At 30.9% G+C, this 15,686-nt stretch overlaps 1 protein-coding gene across 1 annotated transcript in view; it reads right to left on the reverse strand.

Moving 5' to 3' along the window:
* The window catches only part of LOC143223946 (putative cleavage and polyadenylation specificity factor subunit 2), a 32,674-nt gene extending 21,798 nt beyond the window's left edge, over positions 1-10,876 (reverse strand). The window contains exons 1-2 of the mRNA XM_076452418.1: positions 10,653-10,876; positions 305-454 (exon numbers count right to left, since the gene is read on the reverse strand). Of these exons, the coding sequence (XP_076308533.1) occupies positions 305-453 (149 nt within the window). The 5' untranslated portion in view covers position 454; positions 10,653-10,876. The remainder of the gene's footprint in view (positions 1-304; positions 455-10,652) is intronic.
* Between the last annotated feature and the right edge of the window lie 4,810 nt (positions 10,877-15,686).

Below are 15,686 nucleotides of genomic sequence, written 5' to 3' on the forward strand. Positions count from 1 at the left end.
TTAATAATCATGCCAACTTACAACTAGTTGAAGTAAAGTTGACTTGAAATAAATAGTGCAAATTCAGAATGCAATAGCATCGTAAACGTTTTTCATTTGTTGCTCAGTATATAATACTTTAGTACTTTGATTATAGGAGATTTATATATTTGTACCTATAACTTCATGCTCCTACACTTCTATGGTGAAGAACTATAATTTTCTAAAAATCCCTACTAACATAAGAACTGTTTACCAATGACTGCATATACAAAAACACACACATTAAAATTATTTATAATTTTACATTAAATTTTATACTTACTTCTTAAGCTCTTTCACAAATCCTAAATTGAAGTTTTCATCCCATCCACAGTCCAACAAAACTTTAAATTCATCCACTTGAAGAAGATAACAATGCGGAGTTTCATCATTCACCCCAGACAGGGCCTGAAGCTTGATGATTGAAGTCATCCTTTTTAAAGATTATATTTTCCCATCTAAGTAACTTGTCTTCAGAAAATTTAACCTTAATGTAAAACACTTTCTACAGGAAATCTTAAAATGATCAATTAGCCAACAATATAATATTTAAAAACAAAATATTTACTAATAAATAACAATTATGAAAGATGTTATATGGGTATAGTTTAGTGAATGTAAAGGAATGCACTTTAAAACTATTTTTAAAACTCCAGAAGAAAAGTTATCTTAGAACTATCTTTAAAGCATAAAACAGGTGTGCTGTTTATTTATTTCTACACATACATCCACAAACCAATAGTCTTTTACATATTACATATGTGAATGAAGTTAACATCATAATGTATGTTATGATTTGAAGTTTTAACTCCTTTATTTCAAAAGAAATTTAAAAAACTTAATTTAGAAGTTTGTTGTGATGTGAGTCACAAACTTTTGAAAAATCTCAACTTGTTCAGATGTAAAACAAACTGTTGTCAAGGCAACAAAACCATAATACTGAATTGCTGAATACTAGTAATATAAAGAGAACAGCAAAAATCATTAAAAACAAGTGTTAAATCTTTAGCTGAATTATAACTTATCACAATATTACAAATTAAATCCTGATGTTTCTTCTTCCTATAAACTAAATTCTTAAACTTGAAAAAGTTAAGACTTTACAGTAGATACAAACTCTCACATTCTTGTTTCTGCTGGTATGGGAATATTATAAGCTATTAAAAACTTCATATCTCTTACATTTACAATGTGAGCATGAAGTTTAAAAACCCACATAATTATAAATATTTACAAATGTAACACAGCATGAAACTCACTTGTATACTTTTTTTTTTTTATATAACCAGATACTTCACCTTGTAAAATGTTTTTAAATGGTTTCTTCAAAAATGCAATTTAGAAGACTAGATAAGAAAAAGTTAGTTTTTTTTTATGCTGGAATAATGTAGCAATAGAATAGCAATACCAGATGTGAAACATTAAACATAACATTAGGAAATTCAGGTCATTGTTCATTAAATTCATCAATCCACCTCAAATTCTCCTAATCTTATTGTTCCAAAACATAAGAAGGCATCTATTATAAAAAAACAAAGTATCTAATTTGCAGACTTATACCCTGAAAAATCTTTAATCAATATCCCTATACAGAATAAAACTATTTTAAATTGAATTTTTAGAAGATACTTTCACAAAAACACAATAATTAAAAATAAGTTTACTAAAGTGAAGTATCTAGTTGCGAAAGTTTACAAGTTTTTGTAATGACTAAACGAATGAATTGTTAGGAAATATAAGGAATTTCTTTTCCCACAAATAAGTATTATAAGCAAGGAATGGTTGAATATAATTTAAGACTCGCTGCATTAACCCTTTGGTGACAGATCATGGGTCAGAGGCCATGTCATCGTGTTTGAATTCAAAATTTTATTGTACTATTTTATGAATTTATGTCAGTAAGTATGAAATCAAATTATAGATTATAATTCAAACTTTATTATATATGGATTAATTGCTTAATTTAAAATTTAAATATTAAAGAACTCACCTAAATAACAATTTTAATGAGTCACATGGCATGTTAAATGCAGCACTGGTTAAAATTAAATGTTTGTCATGTCAAAATACTGTGTCTATAGTTTTGTATAAATTGGAAACTCAAATTACTAATATTGGCAGGCTAAAATATAAAACAAAAAAACTCAGATCTTTTTATTTTGTTGAAATATGGCTAATGCACTGAATACAACACAATGGCCTTATTCACTTCTTTCCATTTCTAGAAATGGTCCCTCATATACATGTACTACAATATGACATGTGAATAACCAATCAACAGCTCAGAATGTCCCCTAGTGGTTTTCTCAGCCATTCTAATCTGTAAGAAGGCTACCACATTCTTCTAAACCAAGATTTCAAGGAAGTAAGGTTGTGTTTTTAGGTTGCTTGAAGTCTTATACTTTTTTAATTCTAAATACAGCTTAGTTACTAAGCTTAATAAATTATAGTATAATTCAATAATATCAGTAATAGTTATTTATGAGCTTTCTGTTATTCAACTATTTATACAAAACCTATAAAAAAATCTTTGATATCCTCCATGTGCAAAATTTTAAAATGCTTAGTAACATGTCTTGCAGCAACTAAGTTCAAAAGTCATTGGTAGAATTGTTTTACATTTTTATCCAGTGTTCTATATTTAAGGAAAATAAGTTTCATAACTTATTTCTAAGTAGTAATAATCTATATACATGCATAATGTAAACTAATTCAAATATTACTACACAATACAAAACACTAATCCACTAAAACACATTCAAGACTGGGTCAGTTTTATATTACAGGATATGGTAACATCAGTGTATGTGTACTGCATCAACACAAGGTATGTACTATTAGCTAAGCATTACAATAAGGTCAATATAATAAATATATAACATTATGAGACTGAAGCTAGTTTAATTAAACATTTGTATTTTTGTGTTATTATACCTTCATAAATACTTTAGCAAGACAAACAGTATCATGTAGTTAAAAATTAGCAATTTTGATTGGTTATAAGCATGTAATTAATAGCAGCAGTCCAAGATGTAAAAAAGCATTTTACAAAGAGGAAAAATTGGACAGAGCAACTATGCTTGATTCACTAAATATCTCAGTAAATACATAAAAGTGTGAAGATTCTTATCTTATATTCTAGCTTGTCAGTATTATTAATTTCAATTTCTAATTCATTAACCACTCCAATAGAGGCTCAGTCCCAGGGAATAACATCATAACCATTTTGTGCTTGTTAGTTTCCTTGCTATAACTTTTAATATACTAAACATACCTTCACAAAATTATGCAGTAAGCATTACAGGGATTTTGTGCACAAAATATTTTTCTCATGCATCTGTTTTTGAATGTTGAATATCCAACGTGCAAAATAATTTTTAATTTTAAGATTAGAAATAATTTTATGCATCAAAAAGTTTTCACATTTCACAGACAAAATATTCATAACCTTCAGGTAATTATCAAACTTTTTTTGCAGAAAAAAACATCATATTTTCACTATTACATCTGTACAGATTTGGTTGATTTGACCTACCTCTTAACCACCATACAAAATTAGGAAATAGATATCAATTATGCTTTTTTTCATTCTAGAATAACTACAAATTATAACATAAAAACACAAGTTTATTCTAAACAACTTAAACCATGTAACATAAATTTGTATATACATATATATATTTATTTACTTCTACTGACCTTTCAGCAATACCTGACTAACAATACATATGTTACAATGAAGCACTGTATGTGCAGCTTTCTTACCATATTCAAAAATATAAAACTGGCCTTTACACAGTGATCTGTCTTGGCTGTATTCTAGTGGGCCAGTATCTTATAATATATAACCATATTTCAGTTATAAATGCACATATATTACCACAATATATGTTGGCACATAAGACTACATTTGAGGTTTAAAAAATCCCTCAAAATTAGAAGTTGTCTTACACACAAGGCATAAAATGTAAACCTTTAAACCTGTGGTGTACAATAATAAATTTATCAGGTCATCCCTTAAGTAACGTCTGATCTGAGGATCAGAAAAAGAGAAATTTCAAATGTTTTTAATGTTATTTAATCAGTAACGTATGTTCCATTATTATTAATCACTTCCCACCAATGATTCACAAGCTTCTGAATGCCACTTCTATAAAATGTTTGGGGTTTGGAGGAAAAGAATGCAGTTTTGACATCTTCATGTGTTCCAAGCTCTTTTCCATCAAGATAGTTCTGCAAATTTTGGAACAGGTGATAATCAGATGGGGCAAGGTCTGGAGAATAAGGAGGATGTGGAAGTTTTCCCAGTCTAGTTCTTCAATCTTTGCAGATGTGATCTTTGCTGTATGGGGCCATGCATTATACTGGTGTAACACAACACCTTTATAACTGGTCAAAGCAGGCTTCATTTCTTTCAATGCAACATTCAATCACTCTTAACTGTTAACAATAGAAGTCTGATGTAATCCTTACACTCAGTGGCAGCAACTTAAAGTGAATCACACCAACAATATCCCACCAAACACTTAACAAAACTTTCCTAGGATGGAGGTTCATTTTGGGCTGTGCTTTAGCCAGTGTACCTGCACTGAGCCATTGTCTGCAGCACTTAACATTTTTATAAAATAATTGTTTTTCATCTCCAGTCATGTTAGTCCAAAAAATATGAGTTATGTTCACGAGCATGCAAACAATGCAAACAAGTGTAAATGTCCACTCTTGCTGTGACGTTGGCTTCTGACCCATTTTCCAAGTTTTGACACCTTTCCAAGCTGTTGCAGATGATGGTGAACTGTTGAATGGGTTGAATTAAGCTTATATGCTAGTTCTCCAACTGTTACAGCACAATCTTCATCAAGTGTAGCCAGCAGCAAGTCATCTTTAAACTCAACAGGACAACCTGAATGTGACGCATCATTTGAGCTGTAGTCACCTGAACTTCTGAAACCAGCTTCGACATTTTCTTTCATTGAGAGACTCCTCACCATAAACACCTTGAATGATTTGTGTAGTTTCTGCTGCACTATTGCCATTTTTAAACTCATACAGTATTACATGCCTAATGTGCTCCTCAGACACATCCATCTTCATAAGGGTTTATTTGATTAACGATCTGAGAAAGTGAAGTTGGGTTAGTTTCTTTTACTTGTCTGAACGTTTGTATACACATCCTACTGCATATTTTAGTCACTAAAGCCTTCTACAAAGGCAGAAATGATTATGCACTTTCTGTATAAAGTTTTGGACATTATTTATGGGATGACCTGATACCCTGCTGGATCCAAGACAATTAGATAGTGGGACTAATTTCCAATGTATTGATGGTAAAATAAATTCAAACGGACAAGCCAGATCTCGAAAAAAAGAGTTTGGCAAATATTATATTTGATTGAATCTGACTTTGCATTTAGGATGAGTGATGCCCTATGGTAAATTATATAACATTACTGTTCATTGAGCAATAACTAAATTGTCTTTGGTACTAGTGTAATGTTTGAGATCAAGATACATTTTTCCATAAAAAAAAATTTAGTTTCATTATTTTACAGGTTGTTATTGAAATCAAAACAATTTTTGAAATTCAGGGAAATGTCTTTCACAAAAGGTGAGCCCTTACATGTTTCTCAGCTGAATATGTTACATAACTTTGTCATCAAAGCATAGAATAATATACATGTAGAAATAGTCATTAAGACTTTAAAAATGTGGTATCTCAAATTTATTTGATGATATGGAAAACAACTATTTGTGGCATGATGAAGATGTAGAAGTTGCAACCACACCATTGGATTTAGAATTTGATCCATATGATGATTCCCTTACAAGTGTATCACTAGACATAACTGATGAATTTCTGTTGTAAGATTATGAATAGGATTTGGATTTTGAAGGATTTTAATAACTCATATCATTTTAGTTGAAACTGCCAATAAAACAAACTTTTAAAAAGTTGTGATTATCTATCTTGCATATAAAATCATAAAAGATACTAAATATATTTAATATATTCAGTAAGCATATAACTTAATTTATTTTGACATCTGATGATTAAGGACTATCAGACATCAATTCCTCACTGTCTCACTTGGTTCCATTAATCAGGTACACAACTGAGGGGGTTGTCTTATATGGCAAGTATAGCCTGAAACTAACATTTTGAAAATCAGGGGGTCATGTTATATATCCAGTCGCCTTGTGCACTACCATATACAATATTTAGAAGTTCTCAGATTTAATTTATTTTTCTTAAAACATAGAACAGTAAATGAAGTATAGAAAACAACTGTCGCTCTTAGTTACAAACTTTGTACTTATTTGCTGCTCGCTCTAAGTTGCTAAACCTTACCAAATTTCACTCATGGAAGATATAAAACAATTTTTTTTTATATTATATGTTTGCATTTTGAAATAATAAAATTAAAAACTACTCTATAAATACCATGGAATTCCACTATAATTTATCAAACTTTTTAGCTAAGCTGTATTTGAATCTATAAAACTGATTTTTCAAGCTGGCAAATATCTTACCACTTGGAATCCAACATTAGAAGGAAGTTTCCTGCACAAATATTTCACAGAGGCTGAGAAAACCACTAATTGAATATTCTAAGCTTTCAATTAGTTATACATACATCATAGATAAGTTATCACATGAAAGAATTTTCAAAACTGGGAGAGATGGGTAAAGCCACCTTGGTTGATTAAATAAATACATTAAATATCTAAAAAAGCAAAAAAGACAGGAGGTTATTGTATTCTGGCTTGTCAATGTTAGTAATCTGAGTTTTCAATCAATAAGAAACTATATACTTTGTACTTAAATATCGCAAACATCTAATTTGAACCAATGCTGAATCCAACATACCATGTGACACACAAAAACAGTATATTTAGGATTTATTTTTAAATTAAGAAATAAACTAATGTATCATACTATAATCTGAATCACAATCTATAATTTGATTCCAAACTTATTGACATTCATTCATAAAATTGTACTTCAATCAAATTTTCAATGTGAGTTTACAAACACAACATGGCCTTTGACCCACGATCATAAGACCTGTGGTCAGTAAGGTAAAAACCTATAGACTACATTTTACGATGTCCACAATACACCCAAGACAATATCTCACCTCATGATCACCGACTCTCAGTTTAAAAAACTTTTTATGTTGCATTCCTATTCATAAATACAGTTGCAAATATTTGGTATTACTTTGAAAAAGCATAATATGCATACTTTGCAAAAAATTATAAGAGCTTAATGCAGTAAAAATAAAGCTGACCACCAAAATTTCTCCAATTTTTATAAATATTCAAGAAGTCTTTTTGAACTGTTTCAACTGTGGGTAATTGCTTTAAGTTTTTCTTTACATGAGTTGAATAGTCATAGTTCTTGTATTCAGACAAAATTGTTTTTCTTATGTCTTTTGTATTTTCCAATCATTTTTTGAAAATTTTAGTCTCTTGTATTGGGATGAAAAGTGTGTTTGACAATTGTTTCATTGAAATAGAACCATTACTTTCTAATGAGATGCCAATTTTATGTAACAAAGTGACAAATTTTTTTGCAACAATGGGTAATTTCTAATCTTGAAAAATACAAGCTATAACTATCACTTATCTACCAAATTAGATTCTCACTTTGAAACAAACTTTTGAAATGTCTAAAAAAAAGCAATAAAAAATAAATAAAAAAGCAGACAATATAAAAACATATACGAGTGAGACAACATCCTTTTTTTTTTATATATAAAACCTTGTGATATTGTCCATATCCTGCCCACAACACAATTTAAGCAAAGTAGACAACTATATACCATGTGACACAAAAATTAATACTTAGCTCTTGCTTTTAATATTAACTATTAAGAAATGAAATGATATATATATGGTACTAAAACCTGAATCATAAACAACTTGATTTCATATATATGGACATACATCCATAAAATTATAGTTCAATAAAATTTTGAATGCATGTCAACCAAATGTGATGACCCCTACCTATAAGGAAAGGATTAACATTTTTATTTTAAGACACTGAAAATCAATGCGTTATTTACTCTGGAACATTTTGAGCTACTTTTTTCTTATGGAGAACCTCAAAGAAGCTGCACCATTTTTACAACTAGAAATATACTTAGATTCTGCAGCTGATGCATCTTCAAACTGCCCCATGAGTTCACAAAGAGGATGCAAATTATTATTAGTCTTTCTGAAATAACAGCCCATGAATTTAATACCTTCTCACCACTTTACTCACAGTTCATTACCAAAGGAGATAACAAAATCAACAATTACTTGTTGATTTCATTATTGAATAGTGAAAACAACTTTACAAACTAAAGATTAATAAGTTGGTAACCTGGATGACTGAGTTACATCACAATAAAAAATCAGTCAGTCAGTGTACCAGCTTACTGAGGTATGATTCATGAAATGGCCTCATACTGAAAGAAAAGTATTAAAAAAAAATCACCTGGACACTTGTTTATCATAAATAGAAAGAATTAGAATGCTATACACATGTAATTATACAAATACCTTTGGTTACCCACATTTGTTATACATGAAAACATATGAACATTTTTCTTAAATAATGATAACCTATTTTTTGTGCATGCAATGTAAAATGTTTTGCATACTAACTCCAAGTTTTACATGATTGAAATAGATATTAGGACATATTTGCTCAATCATCAGCTGAATAAGCATGATTTACTATTGCTTATTCACCTGATCATCACATGAAAGTGCAATACAAGATTACTTATTCGTCCAATCATTTTTCAATTACAAGAGAACACATTTCCTCATCACCTTAAAATAGGAAAGGCCACTGGCATAAAGATTTTAATGGTATCACCAGTATAAGCAGTATAATTGTTTATTGGGGAAGAATTAGGAAGGAAAAAGGTCCAGTATAGTCTAATAGTATAGAACAAGCACTCAGGCAAGGAGAGTCAACCTCAGGGTCCCTGATGGTGATGAAATGCACAATAAGGTTATTAACACTATTACTGGATATTTAACTATGAGATCAAGAACCAATGTTAGTGCTCTTGGCCAGAAAAATTTTTTTTACTTTTTTTAAATTATGCCACTTAATGTTGTTTTAAATCATTTCTGTTATTTTAATAATTCAAGTTAAATTAGCACAATTAATTAACTTTTCTCCTTGGAAATTAATAGGTTTGTAGGTGACACTCTTCCTTCCCTCTGACTCTCAAGTTCACATCTTTATAAAATGTTTCCTTGCATTTTATACCAACAACTTCTGTCCAAGAGCTATTATCCTGTTTACTGTTTCAACAGTCCTACAATCATAAATTACGTATACACACGAATTTTGCTGAGACAATTTTATTATGGAATCAGAAAGTTAGTTAAAATCAACAAATTTCACATTGGCTAGGCTTCATCTAGCCATCTGGGATATCAGTGTACAATACCCACATCAGTAACTTTGCTGAGAAATGATCATGAGTGGTCAAGAAAATGTACTATGACAACATTCTTATATAGGAACATATGTGCTTGGCCTAATGAGCACTAGTTCCACCCACTATTAAGCCAAGAGTCAAGCAAAATAGCCACAACAAAAACAGTTGTACATAAAGAAGAACCATATCATAGAAAAAGTGCAGAAGAGAACTACTAGTATGATTCTAGGGGATGAAAAGACTACTTTACACTTACAGGAATAACTAAAATTTCATAACTTAATTTTTCTTAATAAAATAACAGAAAGATGTGATCTTATCAAATCATGTAAGATTACATGTGGAACAATAACAGTCTTTTATTTATTTGTGCTGAATTCCAAAAGCAACAGGATGTAAGGTCATTGTTCAAGTTTTGGGAAAGGTAAGGTACCTGTTAAGTTTTATTTTTGTAACATGACTGACTAATCAAATGGTTGTTGGCAGCAGTTGTGCAGACCACTTAATAGTATAAACACTTGAATGTTAAATAAAAGCTTAAGCTTTTTTGTTTACAGTTTACTTTAAGTTTTAGTTTAAGACAAAAGGAGATTCAATTATTTTCTGAATCATATATGATAGGTTTACATTTTATTTTTGTGAAAAGTGTGAATGAAAGTAGAAGCTTTCAACTGAAATTAAAAAACCTAAGTAGACTTAAGCCTCCTTTGTTCATTAATTCACTGGTAGGTGTTTAATTTTTAACTTAGATGAACAAACCATAAAAGCTCAAAGGTCACTCAACTCCTTTTCACCTAATCTGTGGTTCAAGACTGTTGGAATCATTACTTTGCAGGGAGGGGGTTACTTCAACTGATTTTTGTTCGAATAAAAGAAGTCAGAAACTAAGAAAGATCCAAACTATCCATCATCCGATCTAACAAAATTAACTCTTAACACAGTTTAAACTTTAAGATTAAAAAATTAACTTAATGAAATATATAAGATTACATTTAAATTTGAACAGAATATAAGATAAAGAAACTTAACACAAATAGAATACTGTAGAAAAATAAAATAAATGGGATCACAAAATCAAACAAACTTTACAAAGTGTGGAACAGATCAAAAGCACCAATACCAGAAGATATATTTACATAATTAACCCTAATGTTACTCTTATTATAAATGACTAACACATACTTAGGCTTACGTTACGCAGATTTGCTATTTTTCCACTCTAGCACTACCGAAAAAAATCACTGTCAAAAAATATATGTTTGAACATATATGTGTATGCAGCATTACTAATCCACAGTAACATCCATTATAAGTTTAACTAATAAAGACAAAATTAAAGCCTCTCACTAAGTTCGAAAAGGCGGTATATTTTTATCCTGTTCTAATGCCATACTTTTAACAAAAAATGCGCATGCGTTGGACGTTTGGAAACGGTCATCTAAATTTCTATCATAATAATTGGTATGTTTTATTCGTAAATTATGAGTGATATTTTAGTAATACTAGTGCTGTTTCTATAGCTTTCAAACGATTTTAGTAACGCTTATTTTAATTAATAAAGACAATTTCGTTTCTGTACTTGTTTCAATTTATGAATATTATTGCGTCCGTCTTTCAGTCGCACCAAACATGCTCGCCCTTTGAGCCGTGGGAGCGTCATAATGTGAAGTCAATCCCACTATTTATTGGTAAAAGAGTAGCCCAAGAGTTGGCAGTGGGTGGTGATGACTAGCTGCCTTCCCTCTAGTCTTACACTGCTAAATTAGGGACGGCTAGAGCAGATAGCCCTCAAGTAGCTTTGCGCGAAATTCAAAACAAACAAACCGTCTTTCAGGTCCCCTTCTAGCTGCTCAGCGCAGAGTCCTAAAGCTCAAGCCACTGTAAACCTGATTTAGATACTCATGGTAGACACAGTTCACTCAGCTAGCCCATGGTATAGCTATACGTTTCAGAAAAAAAAAAAAACAAGCCATCATTCAATTTCAATTGGTAAACAGGTACTGTGTTTAAGTTTAGGTATCTCTAGACTTATAAACAAACACTTAAAAAGTAATCCAACGCTAAACGTTCACTTTTCTTGTCTGAATTACACAGTGAAGTTTTTTCTTGCTCACTAAAAATAAAATGATGTTTTCTATATCGTTTTTGGGTTCTGGGAGGGGTAGGTGATATCAGAGGCGATCTTAGTCACTGCAAAATCCCGCGTAGAATTCAAAACGTGGGGTCTAATAATGCTACGAAAACTCAGAAGTAAGTTAAAAGGCATAGTGTTAGAAACCTTTCCACTTGTTGGAACCTGGGCAATTGCCCAGTTTACCGAATGAGTAAGATCGCCTATGAATAATAATATACAGACCTCTGTTCTAATTTAGTAGCTATAGACTAGACCAGGGGTGAGCAACTTATTTTTCATAGTGGCCACAACTGTGACTAATGAAAACAACATTGGTCATGCTATTAAAAAAAAAAAAGAAAGATGTTAGTTTAATTAAACTAATTGTATTTCAACTAACCTTCAATGTAAAAGTTGATGAGGGGTTTTAATCAACAAGTTCCGTGAAATTTAGCTTAATATCTATGTTCAATGAGCATCTTAGCTCTGCCTCTAAATTTATGTCAGTAAGCCGAAATCTGTATCTAGACTTGAGAAAATCTTGCGTAGAAAATGTTGACTCACACACCCCTGTGAATCCAAACATGGAAAACAATTTTAAAATTGCTACCTTTAAACTTGGAAGACCCTCATTTATAAGAATAGTGAGCTACATCTCTCTGACAGAACATTCTTGTTTACCTTTTATGTGTTCTACACTTTGCAGGATAAGCATCTCGTCTTCAAATCCACACTTATCCAAAGACAAAGAAGATGTAATTTCCTTACTAAATTTTTCTAACTTAAACTGAAATAGATCATGCAAAAATTCAAATATCAATTTCAAATTTCTAAATTCGGAGAATCGTGATTTAAATTTTTTAGATATATTTTTGATCCAGTTTACGTGGAGATCATCTTTAGCATAAAAAAAATCATAGTCCTTATTATTTTCTAGAAAACTATTCAACTTTGCAAAATGTGTCAAATCATTCTTTTGTAATTTTCCACAAGTAGGTTTAGCCTTATGAATAGACTATGATTGCTCGCTTATTATTTTACCTCTTCACTGAAGCTCGTAAGCAAATTATTCAAGTAAGCCATCATATCACAGAGAAAGTGCAAATTACTCTACCGTGACAAAGTTTCAATTTCAGGGAAATTTTCAATTTTACCTTTTTCAATAAGATACTGTTTTATTTGAGAAAATAAGGAAGTAAATCGTTCCAAGACTTTTCCTCTACTTAACCATCTTACATTTGCAAAATTAATAAGATCATCAAAAGTACAGTCACTGCTTTTCTTCAAAGACTCAACAAACTGTCGACGGATGAGAGAGCTTCCATTTCTAATATAGTTCACAATTTTGACAACAATGTCCATCAAATGTTTCAATTCATCACTTTTAGACATCTGAGCACATAAATTTACCCGATGCAAAATGCAATGGAAAGATGGCAGCGTGAACTTCACATTATTTTTAATTAAATGCTGCTTCAAAAGAAAAACAAATCCTAATCTCACCCAAGTTATGGTGGGAGCATCAACTGTTGTGACAGAAACCAGTTTCTTAAAATCTAGACTGAATTTTTTTTTGACATTTCAAGAAATTTTTCAAAGATGTTTTTTCCACATGTTCGATCTCGTATTCCACAAAGGCCAAACATTTCTTCCCTCACTTGAAGATCTGAAGTCACTGTTAGTTGATTTATCCATTGCATGCAAAAACTTAAGCTCCTTCTAAAATCCTGCTGTCATTTCGCTTTATCTGTTGCCTCAACTTTATCAGGATGGCCTTTAACTTCTCCTCCAACCCAGAAACGCTACATATAAATTGCGTATGTTCATCACTACTTATATTAAAGTATATGGTAGTCTCAAGTTCCTAAATAAAACACACACATTGCACTCAATACATGTAACAGCTGTGAACACTTAACTCCTACATTGGTCTTAATCACTGTATTTATAATTATGGTCTGACAATAAATATTCAGTACCAAATACCCGTAGTTTATTGTTAACACTAATTTTTAAAAACCAGTTATTAAGGACGTATTCACATGAAAACGTTTCACAAGAAAATCATGAACAAATATATCGTTATTATATCTGTGGGATCCAAATTTAGACAGGGGTTTCTGTTTCAACGCGTCGACCACGATAATAAACATAGTATATACAATATTGTCAATACTCTGAGAACTACAGTACGTCTTGGTTGTAAGTTCACCTTTCACAGTTCTTCTTCACGAAGATTTTTATTTTTATATTTATGGAGGTTATCCTGATGGGTTAAAATATTCTACTTTTTTGATTTCATCGAAAGTAAACATAAATCCAATAGTGACTACTGGATTTATGGCTCGGATCCAGGTTGACGATTATAACTGTTTTTCTGCATGGTCAGGTTGGTAATCACTGGTAAATATATGCCCTCAAACTTTTTAATGTACATAAATCTTGTGTGAGTATGAAATATATTTCTAATTTCATAGCTTTTACATATCGGATAACATGTTTCTAGACTTACAGACTTCCAAAATTGAATGAAATTCTCCATATCTTAGAACATTTATAGTATTTTAATTTGCAAATTTCCATGTTTCACCAAGTTAAAGTAAAAATCTGAGGAAGATAGATGGGCTGTAAGATCAAAGGCAACGAGTGTATATCGTCTCGAGTATTCGTCATATCTTATATCGATTTCTTGATCTTAAAATTGTTTTCTGTTGCACTAAATATTTCATAAAGCTCTTGTCACGTTGCCTCTCCTTCCATAAAAGGAACCTGGTAGATCAAGGCACGAAAATACTGCTTAGTCCCTAAAAAAAAATTCATTAAATTTGTATAATTAGACTTCATTTTCTTAAACATTATCTCCAATATTGTTATGACCTCGTATCCTAAAGTCCATTTAGAACAACATTCTTTGTGTCAATGTCATAACATTTATTACAGCCATGTTAGTGGCACCCGCAAAACTCGTGTATCATATTTTATTCCATGCAGAAGCATTCTACTCTATAATTCAAGATTTGTTTCTCTCCACAATTATGAACATGTGGTATATTTACTTCACTGGGCTTTTGTAGATAATCTAACCATTGAATATTTACTTGGCTGTACTTTTTGGAGGTAAGGTATTAACCATTAAGTATGAGAGCTATCGACCGTAGTGATATAAACCTCCATCTGAATCCAGTCATACATATGGTAACAACAGTCGTGTACATGAACGAACGTACATCATAGGTTGTGAGTAATTCTTCCCTGGATTGAAGACAACACCATCGAAATATATCTACATTTGATCGACAGTATCTAAAGATAAAAATAAAAAAACGATAAATGCAAGTTTCAACACAATTTTCAAGAGAACAACAAAAATTGATAAAAATAAACATTGTTGTGCTTTTTTTTCTCTTTTATCTGTGAATCTACTTTGGAAAGTCAAAGATGTATTCTTCCTCTTATTGCTGAAAGTGAGAATCCAGGAACTTTTGTATTATGAATACTGACATGGTGTCAGGATAATTAAAACACTAGCATCCAATAAAGGTTCCCTACATTTCTGACTTGAAATTTCATTGAAAAGATAAGGAGGATGTAATTTTTTTTATTTTAATGGAGAAGTTTTTGGAAACAATGATAAAGACACAGGTATAAAATGTTAATTGTAAATTATTCTAATTCTGAGACTATTGTCAACCACAAGTACATTTTTTACGCGATTTATAATAATTTCGGGTTTTATTTCGAAACAAATAAGATAATACAGGATAAAATTTCAGTCTAAATTTTTCATATTATATAGTATAAATTTATAATTCGTGCGTTCTTTCTAAAACAAGAATCGACAGAATTCTTCAAATGAAATATAACAGTAATTTACTTCATGAATTTTGGTTTCCTGATCTGTCTGGAAATTAGAAAATAAGTATTTATTTGACGAATATTTGAAATGGTTATTTAAGCCACACGACTTACAACCTACACATATGATTTTTACATATCAATGAAATTCAGGATTACATTTTTCATTTTTGCTAGTAATAGGCCAGATGCACTCAGGGTCTGAGGGTCGGGGTTTCGAATGTCTGTCACACCAAACATGCTCGCTC

This window comes from Tachypleus tridentatus, chromosome 8 (assembly GCF_004210375.1).
Source record: "Tachypleus tridentatus isolate NWPU-2018 chromosome 8, ASM421037v1, whole genome shotgun sequence".
In the NCBI taxonomy this organism is placed as follows: Eukaryota; Metazoa; Arthropoda; class Merostomata; order Xiphosura; family Limulidae; genus Tachypleus; species Tachypleus tridentatus.